A 23,484-nucleotide genomic window follows, 5' to 3' on the forward strand; every position below is an offset into this window, starting at 1 on the left:
GGTGGAAAGTCGATTTAAGCTGAGAATCGGCGAAGACCGCAGTTGACACGACATGAGTTGTTCTGGAGAGGTATTTGATGTATTTACGCCCAAGCATGAAAGAAGGGAAAGAGATGTATGGAATTGGCACTGTGCGATCCTTGGTGTGCGCGAATATCGCCGTACGATACACGGTTCATACTCATTATTTGCCGCAGCACGAAACTTTGCACTCTTTCCAGAAGCTCGAGAACTTTAGGAAATAACATCAATATACAACAAATACGCGTAGTCATTAACGCTTTATTATCATCCTTCTGAAGATATCAATTTTGGACGCTAACACCACAAATCTCAAGGGACCGTTTTTTTCTCGCATAAAGAAATCTACGGACAGAATTCAAAGCAATAGACATTGTCTGACTTCCCGTCACAGTAGTAACAGCTACAGTACAGACATAAAGGAGATTCCTGTCACGGTAACTCAGTGTAAGGTGTAATTAAGCAGAGATACAGAACATATCGTGTTTCGATTTCTTTTTCTTCTTCAAAATTGGTTTCCTCAAGACGAAACGTGTCGGAAGGTGATGGAAACACAGTAGTGTGGTCTGAGTTATTCGCAGATATCACGGGGTGCATGCATACATCTTCTAAGGACACTAGATCCCAATGTTCTGCTTCCGTTGCCAAAGGAAGGGGTCCCACCTAGCAAGAACTGCTGCGTTATATGTTTAACACATATAGTCGCCTCTGAATATGTTTAAAGGCATCACCCCACGAAACTGAGGTGGTACGGATTTCAGGTCGAGTATCCGTATACGGGATCGTAGATCACGGAGATAAGGACGATTTCTTCCCAATTGCCGTAAAAAAAACGGCGCGGAAGATACGGCTTCGAGCGTTCCGGCGCGCTATTTTCTACAAGGAGTTCGACTGGAGCGCGCCAGCCTTGTGCACACCCCGCATTTTCCGGACCGTTTTTTACGGCAATTAAGAAGAAATGGTCCGTACCACCTCAGATTCGTGGGGTGATGCCTTTAATCGGATGACCCCGAGGTGTCGGACGCGACGCACCTCCCTTGTGGGTGAGACAACTTCTGCTTTCGAGAACAGTATTACCCGCGTTCCATCGCGTTATAAGTCGCAGAGTTGGGAGGTCGTTTCACGCCTTTTCTGGATTACTAGGGGGAACTGAGAGTGATTTCCTCATGAACCACAACCCTACTTCCATCTAATCCTGCAGAGATCCCAGCATTGAAAATATCGCGATAAGATGTCTGTAAATCACTTCTCATTTTGACATGAAGAATGATTTGATAATCATTTTTTCGTCCTCACCATAAACTTAACTTTCACTTCACGCACACCTTAGTCTTAAGCGCCGACTACGCTACGCAAATAATACTTCGAGCGGTCATTGCGAAGCTTCCGAATCTTGTGTGGGTTTTTAATAGCAAGCATAAACAGGTAAGGCAGAATAATACAATGTGAAGGAATTCTATCAAATTTTGATGAGTAACCTGGTTTGCAACTCTTTTTGGAGATTGCATATTGGCTCAATTTCTGATCCATATGTTCGTCCATAGAAAAAAAACCATCTTCTAAACATAAATTCACGCGATGAGAATAGTGTGCACTGATCAATTCCTACCCGTGGTTTAGGAACATAATTTAGCAGCAGCATCGCGTGCATGCTGCTCGAAACAGTGTACAGTAGCAACTGTGTTATTAGTATTGCACATTGTTCATTAGCGCAACGGTATTTTGTGAATTTCTTCAACAGAACGGTTTTTTTTGTTGGACGTCAGCCTAAACGATATCATTAAGCGCGATGGTCTCACTTCCTGAGAGAAATTGTTCTCAATAAAATGTAGTCATTCTCGATGATGGGTTCTTCCTACAAGCAGGTGTTGTTCGGAATGCGGTTCCCAAGAATGGCATCAGAAAATAGCAGAAGCGAAGTAACCCTCACAAATAAAGGAACCAAAGGTGTCATGAGCTTCTGCTTATACAGTGAAGTAACTTTTTACATCAACGCAGAATGAAAGCTTGAAGAGTTGGTGTAATTGTGAAATTATAAAGCGAAGCAACTCTTCACCATCTTATGCCCTTTCAGTTCGTTTGCACGGATGTAAAGAGTTACCTTATAAAAGGAGGCCTTCGCTTCTTTCCCTGTTGAGGGTGTTTTTTCGCTGTCATCCTTGAAAACTCGGTGCTAACGTAATTAGGGAAAGGGGCAGTAGGCAGGACCCGATGATGAAGTAACGAGACCTGTTTTGGAGTAATTTCAAATGCGGGGCACGAATAACACCAACGAAAAAAAATTGTAAAAAAATTAAAATTTAAATCTGAAAGCACTTTTCGTAGAACAAATGTTTAGATTAGCCAAGGGAAGCAATTTTCGCTTATATCGACTCCTTCCGAGTGCTCGCTGTGTGAAATAAACCCAGAATTAGTCCCTAACGGCTCGAAAACTAAAAAAATGAGAACTCATAAAAGACCCTTCCAACTAATGTTGCACCACTAGAACCACCTACTACTGAAAAGAAGGTTGTGGTTTTTTTTTTACAGAGTGCGATACTGTGGTCGAGTGCAGTGGCATTCAGTTCTTAATCCCTCTACTTCGATGGTCATCAAAACAGTAAATCGTTGATAAAACTGAGTCATAACTAGTACAGCTTAGTACAAGCAAAATTGCGGAAGACGAACCAAAATGTTTTAAGAGAACTCCTCACAGAACGTCGATCCTCTACTAACACGTCGTTCTACTCCAGATACTCTCTCGCTGTTTTTAACGCTGTCTTTCACACCTTTTTGCGACGATTAGGGGAATATGAGCGGAGTAACCTTCGCATCGACAAGTTCCATGGTTTTGCAAGTTTCATAGTTTTCTCACGGGTTTCTGTACCACGTCAATTTCGTGATACGCTGCCTTTCACATCTCCAGCGTTGCATAATATCTCTAAGACGATAGGTGTAGGTGATATCTAAGGTGAATTAAACGTGATAAATTTCAGTTAATCTACGTGACAGTTGGTCGGAAAGCTTCGAATTACTTTTCTTCGAAATCACAAGAAAAATCCACGAATGATTCTGTTATAGCAATTTACATTTACTCTGAACACGTTTATAAAGCCTGGAATAAAACATAACTCTTTGAAGATTGAAATCTCAAATGTGTGTTCGATCTCCAAGCCTCCATGCTCAGATTTCTTCTCCTACAATAAGCACCAGAAAATCACCTAATCTGTCGCTAAGGTCGAGGTTGACGATGTTGAGTTGGCTTCATGTTTAGGTTGCGGAAGGTTTAGTCTACGACTATGAGCGCAATCACGTTCAATTTCTCCTAGTAATCCAGTAAGGGGCGGGTGTAGTGTAGCGGTTAGAGGTTCCGCTTCCTGCATGAACGATAGGGGGTTCGAACCCGCCCTAGTGCTCATCAAGCCCTTCATTCCTTCGGGGTCGATAAATTGATACCAGACCTGTTTGGGAGGATAAAAACACTGACTTGACACATCGGCTTCCCTTCGCAAGTCATTGTAGAGGCCAGTTACACGTTCGTGTACCTCAAACGATTCTGAATTGAAGTGAACGTGGGGCGCATCCCAGGCGGATTGACTAACGCCAGAAACTTTACCCTTTTATCCTTTAATTCAATAAGGCGCGAAGAAGTAATTCAGTGCGACTCAGTGAGTGATCGTCTCCACGACGATGCAACTGATTTCGATCAGTAGAACAATGGCAATCTGCAACGATTGTGCGGATGTGGCAGCTTTGGTAGTATCAGTTGAATTGCGGACGTGAACGACGACGGAGTTGTCTTCTGTGAAATAAGTTGTATTGTTTGGAAGATCACACGTAGCTGTTTCACACGCCATTCTCTGTATTGCTCGGAAGGATCGAGCGTGAGCACGCTCATAGAAGTGAACCACACATCGTCTCCCATCTATTCGTTGAGGAATTCCAACATCGTCATTGTGGTTACCCACAGCCTTCAATGAGCAGCACAAGATTTGCGTCGACAATCGCAGAACACCAGAAGGTTCCACGACTGGCGAAGGGGAATTCCGAGACTCCGTCTGCTTTTCCGCCGAGTCTTGGCGGGAGAATACAAGGAAGGGCTGAGTATGAACGGTTCGAACGCGAAAAAACCAGTAATATGCTGCAATGAAACTTAATGAGTCGTCTCACCTCCACTGCTGATGACCCCTATTAATTCGACTCTGGTTTTCTTTGCATCTGTAGGAAACCTGTTCTCTATGAAATGAAACAGGCAACGATCATTACGAGTGTGAAAAGTAAATGTAATTAAAATGGAGCTTCCTCTCGCAATTATATAAAACCTGGAGGTGAGAAATAGAACGCACGGTTACAAAGTATTAATGAGTTTACGAGAAGTCTGACTAGTTTGAAGAAATACAAAACATTGCAGTCGGAAAACCGCACGATGCCTGTCCATAAACTTGTTTACTCCGCGAAGAACAACATCAATCTTTGCAATTTATTCATCCTTTCATGGAACCATCTTAGGACAGAGGTGAGCTGAATTTTCACTCATTTTAATTCTGGGACCATTGTGTCCGGGTGGTTTTTTTTGTGTGGACATTTGTCTCTCATCATTCATTTAAACAACCATGCTCCAAATAATATGCTGAATGTTTCTGTTAGACCTCAGTTCAGCTCAGCAGTAATCCTGATTAGGTCTCAAAGATTAGGATTGAATGACTGGATGATTGTTCAATGATTTGATTGAGGAAATCTCGAAACTTGTGCGGTGAAAATACAATACTATACATGAACATTGAAAAACCGATGGTGAGTGGCGGTGCGGCACCGTCGGCCACCGTCTCCGGTTTGTAATTTGTCATAAAATAGAAATTTAAAAACAATTTATATCTCATTACATTCCTCTCTCTGAGATCTATCCAAAACTGTCCCAATGTTCAGAAAGGAGCGAAATGACGCCTCATATGCGCCAAAAAGCAATAATGGGAACCTAACAAAGCCTAAGGTTATAGTTGAAAAAGTGCTCAGAGACTCAAACTTTCACATTTGGTCAGAACATCAAGAAATTATTAAAGTAAAACGCACGAAATTGTTGGTTTGTTATTTCTTAAACACGCTTGTGCGATTTTGTCTTTTGTGTGAAATTGCAGTTCGTCCTCACCTTTGTAGCAAGGAGAGAATTCATCGAAGTAGCCAAAAATTTGCTGCTAAGAGCCCACGTGTGTCTGAATTTTGTGAGATTTTTATTGTGTGAGCACAAACGAACTTCGCTCGAACATTAGAACAACGCAAAGTTTGAAAATTCCACTTTTCGTCCTCTTCTTTTCATATCTTCTCTACTTTGCACCTCCGTTAATCTCCAGAACAGCATTCAAATTGAAAGAACCTAAATAGTACTCTTAAACACATAATATACTTTAGTTTGTGAAGCTTGTTTTTCCCTGAACAGATTTTCTCGCTATCTTATAACACTTTGTCTTCATATAGCAGGGAAAAATATGAAGCTTTCGATCGGATCTTAAGCAAATATTTCAACACTATGCTCCTTAATTCACAAGAAATTGAGCTCACCACAGCACTTTGAGTGGCAACTACAGCATTGGAAAGATAACATTTATGTGGACGTCGCATATTTTTGTTTGGAAGAACTTCTCAATTGATCTCCTGCAAATATTCCATGAGCAAATCAAAGGTTCAGATTAATCGAATTTTAGTGAAGATGAATTGATAAATGTCATTATTTGATCTGGCTGCTCCAGTTCGGCTGCCAGGTAATGTGATGAGATTTAAACTGTCTTGTCTTTTGTGTTGTATATGCAGTTCAAACAACGATCACCACTTCTCTTTTTTTATCATTCATTTTTGTAGTTATTTAAAAATTAACTTTAACTACGAATACATCACGTAAAAAGCGATCTGCTCAGCTGTCTGTCAGTAATAAATCCAACATTTGAGGATGAATATTGATATATTGGTAGCAAAGAGAATTCATGTGATTATACTGATAGCGAAGTGTTCAATTTGTTTTCTATTCTATATACATTTGAATTTCTGGAAACAAAATGTGGATTTGAGATCCCCGTAATATTTTCCTCCTACGCTGCAGCACTGACTGCCGATGTACAACCTTTCGCACCTCAGTCAGGGCTGATACAACAGGCCAGCCCTGACTGAGGTGCGAAAATAGCCGGGCCGAGGAGTCTCATAGAAAAAATCTCGAATAACTTTGAAAATGATATCTTTCTACTCGAAATGCTGTGGCAAACTCAATTTTTTGTGAGTTATGGAGCATAGTATTGAAATATTTGCATAAAATCTAACCGAAAGCTTCAGATTCTTCCCTATTAAGGAAAGTTATGAAAAGAAAGTGTTATAAGAAAGCGAGAAAACCTATTCAGAGTAAAACAAGCCTTAAAAGCTAAAAAGCATTATGTGTTTTAAGAATTCTCCAAGGTTCTTTCAATTTGAACTCTGTTCTGGAGGCTAAAGGAGATGCAAAGTAGAGATAAAATGAGACGAAAAGTGGGATTTTCAATCTTTGCGTTATTCTAGTGTACGAACGCAGTTCGCTTCTGCTCACACAATAAAAATCCCACGAAATTCAGACACACGGGCTCTTAGCAGCAAATTTTTGCCTACTTTGATGAATTCTCTCCTTGCTGCAAAGGTTCAAAGTAAGGACGAACCGCAATTTCGCACAAAGGACAAAATCGCACAAATGTTTTTAAAAAATAACAAACCATGTCGTGTGTTTTACTTTAAGAATTTCTTGATGTTCTGACCAAATATGAAAGTTTGAGTCTCTGAACACTTTTTCAACACTAACCTTCGGCCATGTTAGGTTCCCATTATTGTTTTTTGGCGCATTTTGGCGTTATTTCGCTTCTTTCTAAACGGTGAGACAGTTTTGGATAGATCTCAGAGAGAGGAATATAATGATATATAAATTGTTCTTAAATTTCTATTTTATGACGGTTGTTGAAGTTACGAGCAGTTACGAACGGTGGCCGACAGTGCCGCACCGTCACTCACCGTGGGTTTTCTATGCTCATGCATAGCATTGTAGTTTAGTCAAGATGACTATACACAATTCACAAAATGTAAAAAAGATCCTATTCTTTATAATGCTGGTGACGAAACTGGTGCGCTTTTTCAGCCAGTCTTGGGGATGCACGATTTAGAATTTTCTTGCCACACTGAACTGTGCCTGACGTCGGGATCGCTTCGCTGGCTCAACCAATTTATTCGGTATTTACAGTCAGCCGTCAATATAAGGACATCGATATACGTTGAATAAACATTATGCATTATAAATAACATGATAAAAGTTGTGAAGGCAAATAATGAAAAATAAGTACTTTAAAATGCACATAACTTTATATAAGAGGAATGGCACTAACCAGAGGTGACCTCGTAATGATTACTAAAAGAATCTAGGAGACAAACATCGTTTCTCTGAGAGTCTGAAAATGGTTTTGGCACTTCTCCGTTACGGTAACTTCAATACATTGAAGATCTATGGATACTTTTTAGGACAGCAAATGCGTACTTTGTTGAGAGGCCCAGTGACGGACGCGCATGATGTTAGTAGATGGCACGACACTGTGTAGCTGTACTTTCATTAGAACGGTCAGAGATTAATCCCTGAAAAAGTAAGGTTCATGCATTCAGCGTAAAAAAGTTGAATGAGCATATTTCTCATCCAACGATGACCTTTACTATTAGATCATCAGATCGATCTACTAAAAGGCATCACCCCACGAATCTGAGGTGCTTGCTTAGGCTTAGCTTAGGCTTATTTTGCCTTAGGCGAGCCCGCATCTCTACAGGTTGCGTTTTTTCTGTCCGGTTTGGGTAAAATTTTGAAAATTGGACCCATTTCTTTCAGAAAACCCTCAAATCCCTCCTCCACATCCATCTGGATGCATGGATTTCAGGTGGAGTATTCGTATACGGCAAGGTAGATTATGGAGAGGGGTGTGATTCCGTCCATTTCTTCCTAATTGCCGTAAAAAACGGCCCGGAAGATGCGCGCGTGCACAAGGCTGGCGCGCTCCAATCGACTCCTCGTAGAAAATAGTGCGCCTTAACGCTCGAAGCCGTATCTTCCGGGCCGTTTTCTACGGCAATTAGGAAGAAATGGACGGAATTACCCTCCTCTCCATAATCTACGATCGTATACGAATACTCCACCTGAAGTCCGTACCATCTCAGGTTTTGTGGGGTGATGCCTTTAAACTACGGTTGCGTGCATGAGGTTCTGTTTCCAAATATTTGCTTCTTTTGAATTAAAAAGGCGCAGTTCTTGGAATTTATAAGAAAGCGGCGAAAAAAGACCAAAAATTTGCAAAGTTTGCGAGAATTTATCACATTTCACTGTAGGGATTGCATGTAGGAGGAGATGTAAATGTCCCGATGATTACCAACATGAAACCGGTTATGCATCTCGCTTCGGATGAGGTTACGATATGCATGCCGTATGAGTCATTCATAATGATCACAGATATAATACAAGCCCAAGTGTAATACAAACACGGTACAAAATGACATGCACCTTAGTGACAAGCATCTCAACCAACAGTGACAGGGAGGATTTGATGACTCTCTGAAAGCAGCCCCGTAATAATATCGTAACAGCGTGCGATGGCGTTGCAAGTTTGGGCCTTTTATTTCTTTCTTGAAACCTTTTCTCTCTCAGTCAATAAAACAAAGTACAGTGGGTGTAATGAAGACTTCGAATGCTTGCCACAGAGTAGCGAAAATGTTTAAAACTTAAGTGTTGGGCAATGGCCAACCCTTAAGTTCGAACTAACCAGTTATGCGCAAATTTACCAATTTGCGCACTAACCAATAACGGCGATAGATCTTCTCAACCGTCGTTGAGATAGAAGGAATACGACATCACTTCTTCAACGGTTCCGAACAGTGCAGCAATTTTCAGGAGTACTAGTCGGTAGTCGTTTATGTGCACGATCCAAATCATAAGCGCGGTAGGGAGGAGCCGGACCCTCCTCAGATAAAGGAGGTCTAGCTCATGGAGTGCAGCTCAAGTGATGAGGATCCCTTTGCCAACGGTCCAGAAATGAAGGGATTTCTTCGCCGACAGTCCAAAAGTTGGAAGTGTTGGAGCATCGGCTCCGACTATCGCGTGTATGATCTATATGGTTATTAGCCGGTTCAGCAACTTTTTGCACTACTATTGGTGTGCGAAGAGCACTACTGAACGAGCAATTATAGGGTATAGTTGGGTAACAACGACGTGAAGCTCGGCACAGTTCCGTAAGCGCTTAGAATCAGTCAGAGCCTTTGCTAGCACCACTCATAGCTGCAGTTCACGATGGTCCCGCTTCGATCTCAATCGCTAGCTCTACCGCCCCGCTTCGAGCACGCAAATACGGAGCTAGCGGTTGAGATCGATTGGGGATTAATGCGAAGTGCAGCGATGAACGGTGCCAACAAGGGTCCCACCCTCGATCTTAGCCGCAACGCTCTACCGCATCGCCTCGAGTGCCGGAGATCACGCGACTTCATCTAGCTTCACGCCGTTTTAACTCGACTAGAAAAAACCAAAGAAGTATTATTCAGAAGATTTCGTGCAGATTTCCGCCACATCAAAAGTGCCACTTTAAAGATTCCCCTGCCACTAAAAATTGCATTTATACGCCGGCCAACTCTTTCCACCAGGTTTGGGTGCCGACAAAGTAAACAATTTCAGGAACAGGTATCGTGTACTTTTCCGAAAGTAATGTTTTGCATTTCTTCGTACTGGTCAGTTTTCTTATTAACTCATCAATTCTTCGTCACTACTTTTTCTTTTCTTCCGTTTTTACATACGTATATCGCATTCAGACCAAACATCCAGAAAACGTTAGATGGAAGTGTTGCTCTGAAATTCTGCCCGTGATCGGACCAATTCCTTTCCTGCGTAAGATTTTCTTCCTCGCGAAATTGATGGGACTCACAGACCAAATTTCGAAAAATATTAGTCAGAACTCTTTTCTTCGTTTGCTTCGAGGAAGATACCTCTGTGGACAACAGTGACATCGAAGAGTACGGTTTGTTTGTCGAACATCCCCATGGCTGTAGGATGGAAGTTGAAAACTAGAAAATCCCCAAGGGATGTCTGTCAACTACATTTGTTCTTCTTAGGATGTCCTACTTAGTGGGTAGTAGAGACTTACGGTTTACAAGACCCTTTTTGAATAGACCAACATGGTGGTTCAGGTGAAATGTTTATTACAGAAGGCAGACAGAAAGTGCTAGTAAGACGAGCAACTGAGTGACTGGGTAGGACGTTATCTGCCGCACTCCTGAACGATAAAAGTGATTTATACCAAGAACAACCAAAACAGCGAGGACAATCTAATATCACCCCCCTCCCTCTACGATCACCGAGGTCGATGCTATCTCGTAGTTAGATTAAAATAGCCATAAAGTACAAATGCAGAGATAGAAGATGAACATATGTGTGCCAAATGAAGATTCAGCATGATGAAGAACGAAGAAAGTCGCCGGCACACCTAGCCAACAATCCGATTACGTAAACCATCACATATTCAACACCGACTGCCACTAAACAACTTCTAAGCTTTGATTCAGCTTCGCTTACAGTGAAAGCAAAGGGATGCCCAGTAGATGCACACAACATTGCACCAGCGGATATACGCCAAAGCTACCTCGGTACTGCCGAGCTAAACCTCATTTCTCGTCGTCAGTATCAGCTCAAGTATACCGAGCGAGCGTTCAAAGAATTTGGGATACGGTGGCGTTTATTTTGTGCAGCGTCGTGACAAACAGTGTCCCCTATTATCGATCGCGACATGCCCAGCCATTCCTGATTAGTTTCGTGCGAGTGCGCGTGTCGGGCGGTTGTTGTCCCTAGTGGGATTGCTTTTTCTTTTGTTTTATTCTTTATTGCAAAGAACGCTTCAGAATCTGATGTTTCTGCTGTTTCCATTCTTGAGATATTTGTGCGGGTGTGTGTTGGTCCGGTTCCAAACATATATCTTTCATTTAGGGTAGAGAGCATGAGTGTACCAGAAGGTGAGACTGCCACTGTGCCTCCTCAAGATGTTGAACTTCCCATGGTTGAAGATGGTGATCAAAAGAAAGCCGAAGTGACGGAAGAGAAGAAAGACGTGAAAGATGATGATGTACTGTGTTCTTGCTTGTATTTGGTTGAGTACTTGGTTGCTTATGGATTTATCTTTAGACGGACGAGAAAGAGAAGAAGAAGGATAAGAAGTCACGCCGTGATTCTCGATCTCGCTCCCGAAGCCGTTCTCGTTCGAGTTCGCGCTCAAGGAGCCGCAGTGGAAGCCGATCGAGAAGTAGAAGCAGAGGGTTGGATTTTCTGGTCCTTGAAATATGTATTGTGTTCTGGTCGAAATTTTGCAAAGAGTACAAGTGGTGTTTGGATAAAGTAACCTCCTGCGTTACAGAAGAGAACGTCGGCGCTCGCGTCGGTCGAGGTCTCGTTCTCGCACCTACTCTCCGTTGCCGTCTAGCAGCCGTCGAGTTATCAATGGGAGAATCCATGTTTCCGATCTCACTGCTTCAATTTCGAAGAGGGATCTGGAGAAAGCTTTTGAGTAGGTTATGTCTGCGATCTCCAAAGGAGAGAAGTACTTCGATCTTTCAGGAAATTCGGGAAAGTTGTCGATATCTGGCTTGCTTCATATCATCCTTTCTACGCGTTTATCACTTACAAAAGAGATGAAGACGCGGAGGAGGCAATAAGAAAAATGAATGATTCGTAAGTATCTGATAATTGCTCTACTCTTACGAACTTAAGTGTTTTTCTGTAAATTTCAGCTACATCCGTCGTCAACGCATCCGCGTTGCACACGCTCTGCCTCGTCGTGAGCGCTTTGGATTCCGCACATCGTTCGGCAATGGCTATGGAGGCGGAGGCTACGGAGGATCATACGGGAGGCGGTAAGGTCACGTTTTCATCTTCTAAACTTTTAGCATCTTCTATGGCTCTTCAGCGACGGACAAGCACGCTTTGGTTGAGAGTATGGTGGCATATCGAACCTATTAAAATCAATTTCTTATAAAGATATAGAATATTTAGAGGTAGCGTAAAGAATTAGAATATTGCATTAGAACGAGTGCATGTTATGGCGTCTATACTCCGCCTTATTGTCGTCGGAATCTGTGGCGGAGTATAGGTAGAAGGTGAACGCGCTCATCTCCATTCTGAAACATGGGGCAATACACTTGAACACAGCTTGTGTTTGTTGATTAGATAAATCGGAGATTTTCGATGTTGGTTCCTTCCCAGGAGAAAGTGGAGTACAGGACATAGCTTTCAAGTATCATAGCGAAAAGGCGAAACATCTATGAATTCAGGAATCAGTGGCATCAGTTTGCTCAACGTGGCAACTCTTTGCATCCATACTACTGAGGAAGTGAAACCAAGTATGAAGCAGATTTCATACTTTAGGCTGCCCGCAGAGTTCGCAGCCGCGCGTAAGGATGTTTTGTACATTTTACCTCTATTCTACCTCCAACTCGTACGCGCAGTTTCATTTGGCACTAATGCGGCGTTGATGGGAATGCCTTTAATTCTTGAATTTGTAGTGCATGGTGTCTTCGCTGTCATTTTAAGAACTACGTCCTGAACCTCCTCAGTGGTACTAGGAACGTGAAGTCGAAAATTTCAGCAAACTTAACTCGCTTTTAAGTAGCTAGTTGAACCCTACCATACTTTATAATTTTGTCCTACGCTGTAGGAAGTATCATGGTCGGGCGAAAACGTTTACGAAAACCGGCAGAAAGAATGCGTAGCCACCGGAAGTTCATCTTGATATTATTGCCCCAAAAATTCAGAGTTGACTGCGATCTAGCGAAGTGTGGTATTTGCATGTCGTCTAAAGCGTTTTATTAGGTACCTATGTTCGCATGCACGCTCTGGCATCTTAGATTGTCTGTATTAATATTACTTCATGCTTCCTCCGACGTTAACACAGTATGCAACTGTTTAACACAACCGCAGAGAAGGTCGCTATGTACGTCATCTTCTCGGTCAACAGTGAGGGATGCTTTTCTTTACAGTAGATACATTCCGTAACAGTAATGATGCCATTATCGTTTGGCTAATTTAAATGTGGTGAGGAAGTTTTGTTACTGAATCGTTGCATGTCTGTGGTGCAATGTGCGCTTTGTTACAGTTATAGTACTGCATTCGTCATATCTGAAGCACAGATGTGTGATGTAAGGTTGTGATTACGGCACGTATACGGGTCACAACGACATGAAGCACGGTGCGGTTGCGTAAGCGGTAGCACTCGAAGGCTAGCAGTGACGATAGCGGCTTGAATGGAGATGGAACTGTAGCAGTGAAACGTGGTAATTGGTGTTCTCACTTGATCCTAGTCGCTACGCTTCACAGCTTGATTAGCCGAAGAGCATGCGCCACTGCACCGCTTCATTTTGTTTTGTCTCAACTATAGCTGCACATGCATGTGCAATGAACTTATTAAGCTTCTTGCTACCGTTGTGATATTTTGCATGAGAAAATTTTCAAGGTGAGATTATTTTGAAAGGTTCAAGTAGCAGTGACAATTTTTCATTATGACTTTTATGGAGCAGAGGTTTTCTGGCGTCTCTTATATGGTCGTCGAAAACTTTTGCTGCACCCCCTTCCCTCTATCATCACTTTTTCTTGCAAGCAGTGCAGTAGAAGAATCTTTCCAATTGAAATAGTGGGAAAGCTAAAAAAAAAGCTAAACATTTGGTGTCACAATATACCTGCACTGTGCACTTCGACACCTTTGCCTTACATTTACCTTGCCACTATGACTGGTACCACCACAAACTTTTCAAACAATCTTTTGCTTTTAGTACTCCCTACTAGCTCATACCCTACGTGTGGTAACAAAAAATCTTTAAACTGGCTAATACACCTGAAAAATGACTTTAATTGCTCTTTTGTAACCTTAACAAATACTACTAATGATGGGTTGCTATACATGTGGCATCACTGGCGGTCCGAAAAGGAAGAATGGTTCGCACAAATTTCTAGAGCTCTTTGTTGGTGAATTTTGGGAAAAGAATGGTGTTGCCAGGGTAGTTTTTAATCATTTGTTTTGCGTGTTCAGAATCTGCCTTAATTTGATTGGTTTTTTTTTTCAGCAGCCATTCACATTTTTCTCTTTCACACCTATTTTCTGTGACCGCCATTGATCTTTGTGGAGCACTTTCAAAGTGGTTTTTGTACTGCGATGTGTGCTTTCCATTACGGATGGAAATGGTGCCATTCAATGCTACATCCACTATTTACTAACAGTGTGATATAACTTTTTTTTACCTTCTAAAACTGATCTTTGCGGTCGATTTAGAGTGGCCCAATTTACTTGCGACACAAATATAAATCGAAAGTGTAGATAAGAGATGATTTAAAGAAAGTGAAAAAGAATTTGAGAAGCTGCTTTTCATCGATAATTTAAACTTCTAGAAATGTAATGAAGACTAAAGTCCCACAGTCGTCTAAATGTTGTGCCTCTTTACAAGTCCCCAGAATACGCGCTCTTTATTCCTCAATCATAATATGTTAAAAGTTATCACTGTTTTTTTACAAGGGTAGTTTGGTCGCATGAGTGCAACTTTATTACAGAAGGACAACAACTGCAACTTTATTACAGAAGGATTGTTATTTGTTTGAGTTCAAGCTAAAACTTATGCGCGAGAAGTTCATCTCCCTAAGAATTTCTCATCAGACGGCCGCTGTGTCGAAACCGTTCTTGACACATGACGATTTCCCTTGACCGCCAAGCTGTTAGCAACCTACATTCTCTAGTACAGTCCGGTGTACTTTTTAGCATTGGCATTGGTGATGTTTTGGATGGTGGTGATGTTGTGTGGGATTTCGGACGCTGCGCGTATGGTCGCGTTGCGTCTTAGAAGCCGTATGCACTATGGATTTTGCTGGCAGTAGCAGCAACGGCTTTGGTCGGTGCTCGATAATGGTTGTTGGTTGATGAGTTGACCAACAATATGGATAATGCTGTGGTTTGGTGCAGGAAGTAGATCGAATTTGCTCAAAGGTATGTTAGTGTAAGGGGGCCTAAAGTGGCTGGGTTCTGCCACATAAACACAGAATTTGCGCGTCTTATTGCTACCGTAGAATATGCGGCTACTGTTTTGGCGTGCATGTATTATGAGTAAGTTAATATTTTCAGCCGTAGAAGAAGCATTACAAAAAGTCCAATTCGCACATCATCTAGGTGAGCCAGACATCGTCATTGTTTTTTGTACACTTTACTTTCGTTCTCCATTTGCAGGAGATCTCGATCTCGCAGTCGCTCTCGCTCAAGATCGCGCGACCGCAAGCGCAGTCGTTCGTCGTCGCGTTCTTCATCTCGTTCACGCTAAAGTTTCAACCTTTTGATCTACGATTGGTCTTCCATGAATTTCTGTAGATTATTTCCATTTTTCTTCAAATTCCTTCAACCTCTATTACAGGACATTATTAAACGCTTTTTAATGCACGAAACTTGAAACAAATAGTGGGTTGTTAAGTTTTGTCACGTGTCCAGTTACTCCGTTGACTCTTATTCTTATATCGTTTTAAGTTCTATCTAATGTTCATTTTGTTTTGTTTTGCACTTATTTAGAGCCTCTGTTAGAAGTGATGTGTCCTATTTTTGAATAGTGAATCGAATAAATTGTTGATGCATCAGCAACTGTTAAATGGAACGTGTAACAGCCAGCACTTTTAGAATATGTCAACGAAGATTGGATGGATCCCGTAAAAGGGTTCTTGCACATTTTTGTTGCTGCAGAGATGAAATGCTGCGTACAAATGACTACCATCTACTTGTGGCGCAAAACTTCCTTTCTAACATTTCGCTGGATGGAACTCATAATGATACGAATTTGCAATTTTTCGAGCGGAAGATGGACAATCAGGTGTTCTGGATTCTCTGAGGTCTTGTGTTTGCTTCTGCATTAGTTAATGTGCAGGGATCTCTGGCTTCTTTGAGAAGTGGTTCCTGTGATTCCGGTTGTCTCGATGAAGGTATTACTCCGCTGATAGGAGCGAAAACGGTGCGTTGAGTTCAAGATCGAAGTCTCCTAGGTCATCGAATTAGCATGAAATAGTTCGGGAATTGTAGAATGGATTTTTTTTTCGGAAATAAAAACAAACAAAGAAGGTTGACTAATAGATTTTCTAGCGAGGTGGTTGTCATTGTAGATGTCTGGTTGTTTAAGCAGACATCCGGAAAAATTCAGTCGACGAACGAAAGTCCGATGTGTTCAATGTTGTCGGGATTCTCAGCCTCAAGAAACAAACCTTCAAGAAAGTGCGAGCACTCTTTTTTTAATCTTTTTAACTTTTTTCATTTTATATTTCTATTCTCAGTAAAAGTCGTTAAGATTTTCCATCATCGGGAAATTTGTGAGAATGGTAAGTTCAGACGAAGGTCTTATTGTCGACAAGAGAAGTATAGCCGAAGAAAAGAAGTACGAGTTGGGCTCACTGACTGAAGGAAAAACGAAAACAACATCAGAGTTGTTTGACCGTGAGTAGTAACATTGCTTTCACTTTGCAGCGATAGTAGTACCAATGGCACTTTTCTAATCACCCAAAAGTTAATGTTGTGTGTGTATGTGTGCGTGCGTGCGCGCGTGTGTGTGCGCGCGCACGTGTGTGTGCGTGTGCGCGCGCGTGTGCGTGTGCGAGAGTGTGTGTGTGTGTGCGTGTGTGTGCGCGTGTGTGTGTGCGCGTGTGTGTGTGTGTGTGTGTGTGTGTGTGTGCGTGTGTGTGCGTGTGTGTGTGTGTGTGTGTGTGTGCGTGTGTTTATCGCACTGTATGACCTCAATCATCTAATGCTAGTGCGAATTTCTAATTACAACCTTTTGTTAACAATATTTCTTCACTTCACTTTTGCTGAATCAAACTTCATTCATTAGTTGCAAGTGAAAAGGAACAGAACTACTTCTAAACAACCTCCTCGCTGGGAAACCGTGTTTTTATTGCGGATACTTATGCAGAATGATAACATTATTACTCCCATTCACCACATTTCCCTAAGTTGAGTATTGAATAGGAAAGTAAATGAAATCTTCTGCTCTCACGAGCTTATAAATTTGGAAGCTTAACTCGAAAAATTATTCACTGCAGAAAGTCTCGTTGATGACCGATCAGTTTCGCCTATCTCTGTGACCCAGTTCGCCTTTCTTCGACGCCTGCGGACGTCTTTTGCTAAGGCTGACAGGTAGATTTGTATTTCAGCAATCTAACACTTCTTGTGCCCCGTCATTGCATTGTTCGGATGCGGTTGTGTTTTCATGTGATGATTGTTGTTGGTATTTGTGCTAGTAATGTTATTATCTAAATTGTGTTTGAATTGTGGACCGTCCTATGTTTTCTAGCTATCAATTTGTGATTGCAGATCACGATCCTACTTATGTGCGTCATCGGGGGCTCCACTTATTGTGATTTCACACTTTTCTTTTCAACCAAATGTCCGTGATCGGTCTCGTATTCGTCGTTCACGATCTTCGATCGGAAGGTAGCTGGGGAGATCAACGAAACTTCGATTAGGCTTTGCACGATTGGCCTCGTAGCCTTGTCTCCTCGTTTATTCCACTGAGGCTGTTATAAACATTATTTTATCTCTTTATTCAGCACGGAGCGGATCCAGCAGAGCGCTGTTGCTGGTTCAGTGGAGGAACTTCGTCCTTTTGACTTCAAAGATGTGGAGGCACGACCTTGCTTAATATTATATTATAATATTTATATTAATATTTTCTTTGGTGGAATGAATCGCAGTAAATTTGAATTGTTCAAAGTTCCAGTACGTACAGTTCGAACAACTCGTTTCGAAACTCCGCAGATCAAGTGTAATGTCGCAGAGCGGTGTAGCGTGGAAATCCCCTTGTAAGGAGGAAAGAAGAGTGAGTTCATCGCGTTAAGGTTATTGTTAGTTCAACTGAGATGCTTGTGATCACAAACCAAGCTGCTTGTGCCTACTGACCCTAGCAGTCCATACATATTTCTCTTTTATAGACCAGTGATGCAGTCACTAGTCAGCTTTTAAACAATTCTTCTCTCGCTGGGCATGGCTACACCCGAGAAAACAGTGAACTACGTAAGTGATTGTTACATTTTGAATTTACTCTTTTATTTTTGCAGTCTTCATTTGCTTTCTTCAACCTTCACTAACATTGCCTTTGAGCAAACTGTATAAATTGAAGCCTTGCTTTTTCGTAGTGTAGTCGAGGATCCGCCCTTTATCGACTTATGTCTGACAAGCTAAAATTTGGTGACATACATCAAGATGTATTACCTTGTTTCTCAAGCACGTTTCAAAGGAGTGTGTGTCTCTTTGGCTGTATTTGGAGCTGCATTTCATTCCGCAGTTAGTTCATTCATTGGCACCATGGGCACGTTTGATATTCGACTATTGCAACATTTTGCTAAATTCTATACAATCAGAGTTACTAGTCTCAAAATCCTGCGAATCTGATATTTTCTTAGTGACATACACCAAATTCCTCTACGGATTAGTTGTAAATTCCTTTTGATGAGGACTTTGTCAAAACAACAACGCAAACAACATTCAGTGCAGATCAGTATTCTAAAAGTAGGGGACTGACTTGACTTAATCGGCGGGCTGATGTCATCGCCTGACGCGATTACCCGCATTTTCGAGATGTGTATTCTTTGAACATAGCTCAGCCAAACCTTCTCGATCTTCTGCGAGAGCTTGCACAGAATCAATCCATTCGTCGTATTCCATGTTCTGCGAAACCTTACGTCTCGCCTGAACTGCCTAACCACGCCGGGTGTCCTCAGGTCCCCTTTCACCACTTCGGTCTAATCTCCGATCTGCCGGTCTCCTTAATATATGACCAAAGAAGCGAAGACTATTTACTTTAGCCACTTTCGATGGCGGTTCAAGATGTTGGTATCTTTCACGTGTCATCCGCCGGTATACCACATTAATCTCTGCGTAAAGGTCTTCATTGTGGCATACCCTAGGCCAAGAGTAGCCAAGTAGCCGTCTAAGCAGCTTTCGCTCCGTGCAATCAAGCTGCCCAAGTCTCTGATCCGTACATCATGATGGGGCGAATTGCGGATAGGTAGACTCACAGCTTGACTTCGTTGGTGATGGTGGTCGACCACAGGCATTTCGTTAAGGAGTTGAATGCTGAAACTGCCCTAGCGCATCTTTGCTGAATATTTTTCTCGTAGCTGCCGTTGTTCTTCAGCGTACTGCTCAAGTAACAGAACTCATCGACGAGTTCCATCGGTTGTCCGTAGTCCATAGGCTGCAGCCAGAATCGATACAAAGTTGACAACATGTTGGAGTTTCGTACTGCTTTCCACGAATGCAGCAACATCGTTAGCGTACTCGAGATCAGTAAAGAGGTGTCCTGATGGTGCTAGAATGATGTCGACAAGACACTGATCTACTGTTCTTCGCATAATGCCGTCGAAATTGAACAGGAAGGGTCCTGCCACTGCCCCTTGTCTTATTTCAGTTACCAACTCAAACGGTGTTGTGCATCCGGCTGGTATTCGAACTGCAGCAGTTGTTCGTTGAATCAGATGTCATCAAGCAAGCGAACGAACATTCCTGCACTCTATCGGCGCGAAGCGCGTTGAGAAGACGGTCTCGATGAGCAGAGTCGAAAGCGGCTTCAAAGTCCAGAAACTCTAATTGTATTCTTCGAATACCGCTGTCAGATTTTGATCAGTCTCCTGACGATGAACATCTTGTCAATCGTAGATCGGCCAGGACGAAAGCCAGCTTTCTCGTCGCGCGTTGTTTCTTTGCCATGTTTAATGAGTCGGTCCAGGATAATCTGCTCTAATACCTTGTACATAACACGCAGCAAAGAAATTCCTCGATAATTCCTAGGGTCCGTGACGGATAACCTCTTGTGGAGGGGAATTATGATAGCGTGTCTCCACGAGTCAGGTATGATTTCGTCTATCCATATTGAATGGATGATCTTTGTCATCTCACGAATCCCAGACGGAGGAAGATATTTCAGCATTTTTGCGCTAATTCCGTCGTATCCACCAGATTTTCCATTTTCGTGTTTTGGATACAGACCAGAAGCTCCAACTCGGTCGGTGGTTTCTTCTTCACCGCACATGTCGGCTTAGGGAAACGCGGGAAGGAACGTGCTTGAGTTCAGGAGCTGACGGTGCTTGCCGGTTCAGCAAGGTCTAGAAGTGATCCCTCCAGATTGGAAGGGTTGCTTCACCGTCAGCCATTCCATTGGCAGTGTTAAGGACATGGGAACATCTTTTCATTTTACCGCTATACTGTTTTAGTAGAGCGTAGGCATTCTGCGGGTTCTTGTCCTCCCACGCCTCTCCAAACTCCTTCGCTTTTGACGTGGGCTCGTTATCGCAGTCTTGTTGCAGTTGACGACGCAACTTCTTTCTAAGACGCTTTTCCTGGTTGAAGTCACCAGTGCTACGCGCGAAAAATGCGGAATTGTACGTGGATTTTGTTTCCGCAGATGCAAAGACAAATTTCTTCCGCGGCAATAGAACCGGGAGCGTTTCCCTTGCAGCGTCCTGGATGCACTTTGTAAAGGAATTCAGATCGCTAGGCTTCTTCCTGGTCCGTACTTTAAAATGAGTAGACAGACGTTGGCGGAATTTCGTTCTACATTCTTAATCTTTCAGACCTGCCATGTCAATTTTCGATTGAAGGGGAACTCCTTGGTTTCTCTTGTGGAACCGTATCTTGAAGCTGAGACGAACTGGATGGTGGTCAGAGTCGAAGGCGACGTCCCAAACAGCTCTAGATTTTCGGATATCTGACTGAGGAATGTTTCTCGCCAGAACGTAGTCGAGCTGAAGTTTAAGAGTTCTCATCTTCCGCTTGCGCTGCTCTTCAGACGTTAAAAGGGTTGACTCCTGCCACGTGAGCTGATGGCGTCGATGATTCCTCTTAAATGTGGAAGCGATGATGAGGCCCGTCTGTTCGCACAAGTCGACCACGTCGGACAACGGTCACCGTTGTCCGACGTGCGTTCCGCTGGATAATACCATTTTCCTAGCACATCGGATTGCTGTTCGAGTCCCATCTTCGTGTTTGCGTCGATTCCGACAATGACTACCTGCTGGGTTCGTATTTTAGACATCAACACATTGAGTTCATCATGGAAAGCGTCCTTACTGTTGTCCTCAGCAGTTTCCGTAGTTGCGTGAGCACTTACGATCCAGAGGTTACGTCCTCTGCGATCCTGCAGTCGTAGAAAGGTACATCTAGACGATGTTGAGCAAAATTCCTCCACCAGGTTGTTGTAACCGTTCCTCACAGCTATCGCGCTGCCACCTACTTTGTTCTCATCAGCGTCGCCGCGGTATGTGATGTAATTTTCGATGCTGATGACGGGCCGATGCGTGTTTCTTGCAGTGCAGCAAAAGGCACACAGATATATCGAAGAAATCTGGATAGAGCGGCTTTTTGGAGTTCACTCGCTAGTGTACGGCAGTTCAAACCTACAAAACGAATGGTTGTTGCCAAGGATTCCATGCTCCTTTCAGGCAGTTGACCTTTCAGGTTATGGGCTTTGGCGATGTACTGGACGCCAGCACCTCGCAATGTATGTAAATCTTTCGCCATATAACAGTGCGTACTATATTGCCCGTACGTTCTCAATGCGTACACTCGAACGCTTGATTGCGTTTGGTTGAAGCAGGGCCACCACAGGAAGGTAGCAATCAGACTCGTATACGCGGCCCCAAAGTAGGGGCTAGTATGTACAATTGGCATCAAGGCAGAAATAACGAAACTAAAGAAGCTGCTCCTGCTGGTTGCACAGTTAAATTTGCTTCAAAAAGTTAAGGTGGTTATGTTGAAACTGGTATCGTCATATTTGGTCACAGAATTAGGAATTAGAACTTGTCAGTATCCCGTTTAATGGCAGACAGACCAGTTCAAGTCATGAGCTGCGACAGTACGCTTGATGGTTCAACCGTGGCCAAAACAAACTTTTCATTCATTCCAGGTCGATAAATTGGTGCCAGATTTGTCTGAGTGGATAGATACACTGACGTCATAGCGTCCAGTGTTGTCACGTGTTGGGTACGGGAAGGTCCTTTATCCCGCAGTCATACAAAACTGCAAAAAAAAACACGTCATTTCTGTTTATTCACGGAATAATAACGCACTGGTACGAAAAATGAAACACGTTTGAAAAGTTTGAATTTATCTGCAATCTCCCTGTAATGAAGCATCTTTAATCAAAACTTCTGAATGGATTGTATATGCGATATGAAGTCACACGAAAACGTTGAGAAATCCAGAGGCGATGCAAACGATTCTTTAACGACAAAATGTACTTTGTTTTGTTTGACCTTGTTTCGATATGGCTATATGACTATATGCTCGTTTCAAATGTACACTAACGTTCATTCCGTTATATTCAGATACTGAAAACATTGGAGGTGACAGTGATTCATACCAACTCGAAGGTGAAGATACTCGACGCAGTGATTATGATCCGATGATGTTGGATGAAATTGCCTCAGCGAGTCGAACCATAATTCGTGTCAACGGGTTCATCGTGAGTTTGAGATACGTACGATGTCGTCACAAGAATTTCTTAGAATTATCCAAATACCTTTTCCTTCCAGGGCGTGACCAAACTTTTCGCCTCTCCCCAGGCTTCGAAAGCTTCGCTAAATGATACCTTCGCAGAAAGGTTCCCTAGTATTCACCTCACGTACAGCAAGCTCCGAAGGTTATTATGGCTTTCTTTTGTATTCTGTGATTATGATCGAGCAATTTCATAATTGAAAAATGGACTTAGATTTGTAGGGAAATCCAGAATTTTTAATCGTTTCTGCTTCCTAAAGGTAACCAACCACAACAAACTTTTACCTTCCATAAACAGCAGCTTTTTTCAAAGTTTTATTCTCGAAGTGGAAGAGTGAATACATTTTAGCATAAAACGAGATTTATGGCTTCTTGCGAAGGAGTGTGATGTAGATGAGTACACCCTCGCACATACGTTCGTATATTTCGAAAGGATAGTTTGTAGGGTATGTGGCTTTCTCTCTCAACCTTTGGGTTCATATTTGATGTTGGATGATATCTCAGGGTCTCATTTCGAAGTACAATCGGAAGTTTATAGCTGGGGTAGCTTTTCTGATTGCTGTAAAACTAAACGACTACAAAAAACCGGTCATCGTGAAAGTATTAGAGGTTGCCTTCTGTTGATTGTTGTTTGTGTTACATCTCTATAGCGCTATCAATTTCCTCTTTTCAGCGCGCTGAAGAGCACTTTCGGATATCGAGGCGAGAAATGTTATCTTTTGAACTCCCTGTGTGTTCAGCACTCCAGTTTGATCTCTTCCCTCCAGCTCATCATGTGGAACCTCATCTCAGAAAGATCATGTTCGGCGTGTTTTAGTTCTCTAGTTACAGATCAGAACTTTACAGAAAAGTTCTAGTCATCCAAGTTTCTTTTTCTGTCTTGTTTTGTCTTGTTCTTGTGTATTATTGCTAGCTTCTT

At 42.5% G+C, this 23,484-nt stretch overlaps 4 protein-coding genes across 6 annotated transcripts; 2 read left to right on the plus strand and 2 right to left on the minus strand.

The window, feature by feature from the left end:
* Positions 1–9,322: 9,322 nt before the first annotated feature.
* On the plus strand, positions 9,323–15,363 carry RB195_006626 (uncharacterized protein; the record flags this gene model as incomplete). 2 transcript variants are annotated; one of them, XM_064179817.1, is made up of 9 exons in its annotated part: positions 9,323–9,446; positions 10,585–10,747; positions 11,003–11,138; positions 11,198–11,328; positions 11,427–11,576; positions 11,627–11,740; positions 11,800–11,922; positions 15,171–15,215; positions 15,273–15,363. In XM_064179817.1, the coding sequence occupies 9 exons, from the start codon at positions 9,323–9,325 to the stop codon at positions 15,361–15,363; spliced, it is 1,077 nt and encodes a 358-aa protein (XP_064036744.1). The 2 variants fall into 2 exon arrangements, with proteins under 2 accessions (XP_064036744.1, XP_064036745.1); XM_064179816.1 differs by lacking the exons at positions 9,323–9,446; positions 10,585–10,747; positions 15,171–15,215; positions 15,273–15,363 and adding an exon at positions 14,811–14,892 and having other exon boundaries at positions 11,013–11,138.
* Positions 15,364–15,662: 299 nt separating this feature from the next.
* RB195_006627 (uncharacterized protein) lies at positions 15,663–23,382 on the plus strand (the record flags this gene model as incomplete). 2 transcript variants are annotated; one of them, XM_064179818.1, is made up of 15 exons in its annotated part: positions 15,663–15,688; positions 15,774–15,900; positions 15,955–16,038; positions 16,204–16,295; positions 16,369–16,514; positions 17,117–17,210; positions 17,388–17,507; positions 17,624–17,699; positions 17,794–17,892; positions 18,005–18,086; positions 22,397–22,533; positions 22,604–22,710; positions 22,915–23,011; positions 23,070–23,174; positions 23,239–23,382. In XM_064179818.1, 15 exons carry the CDS (start codon positions 15,663–15,665, stop codon positions 23,380–23,382), a joined length of 1,536 nt encoding a protein of 511 aa, XP_064036746.1. The 2 variants fall into 2 exon arrangements, with proteins under 2 accessions (XP_064036746.1, XP_064036747.1); XM_064179819.1 differs by lacking the exon at positions 15,663–15,688 and having other exon boundaries at positions 15,781–15,900.
* RB195_006628 (uncharacterized protein) lies at positions 19,684–20,103 on the minus strand (the record flags this gene model as incomplete). The annotated part of the gene is made up of 1 exon (XM_064179820.1): positions 19,684–20,103. The coding sequence occupies one exon, from the start codon at positions 20,101–20,103 to the stop codon at positions 19,684–19,686; it is 420 nt and encodes a 139-aa protein (XP_064036748.1).
* On the minus strand, positions 20,177–21,105 carry RB195_006629 (uncharacterized protein; the record flags this gene model as incomplete). The annotated part of the gene is made up of 3 exons (XM_064179821.1): positions 20,177–20,586; positions 20,647–20,853; positions 20,979–21,105. 3 exons carry the CDS (start codon positions 21,103–21,105, stop codon positions 20,177–20,179), a joined length of 744 nt encoding a protein of 247 aa, XP_064036749.1.
* Positions 23,383–23,484: the final 102 nt, after the last annotated feature.

This window comes from Necator americanus, chromosome I (assembly GCF_031761385.1).
Source record: "Necator americanus strain Aroian chromosome I, whole genome shotgun sequence".
In the NCBI taxonomy this organism is placed as follows: Eukaryota; Metazoa; Nematoda; class Chromadorea; order Rhabditida; family Ancylostomatidae; genus Necator; species Necator americanus.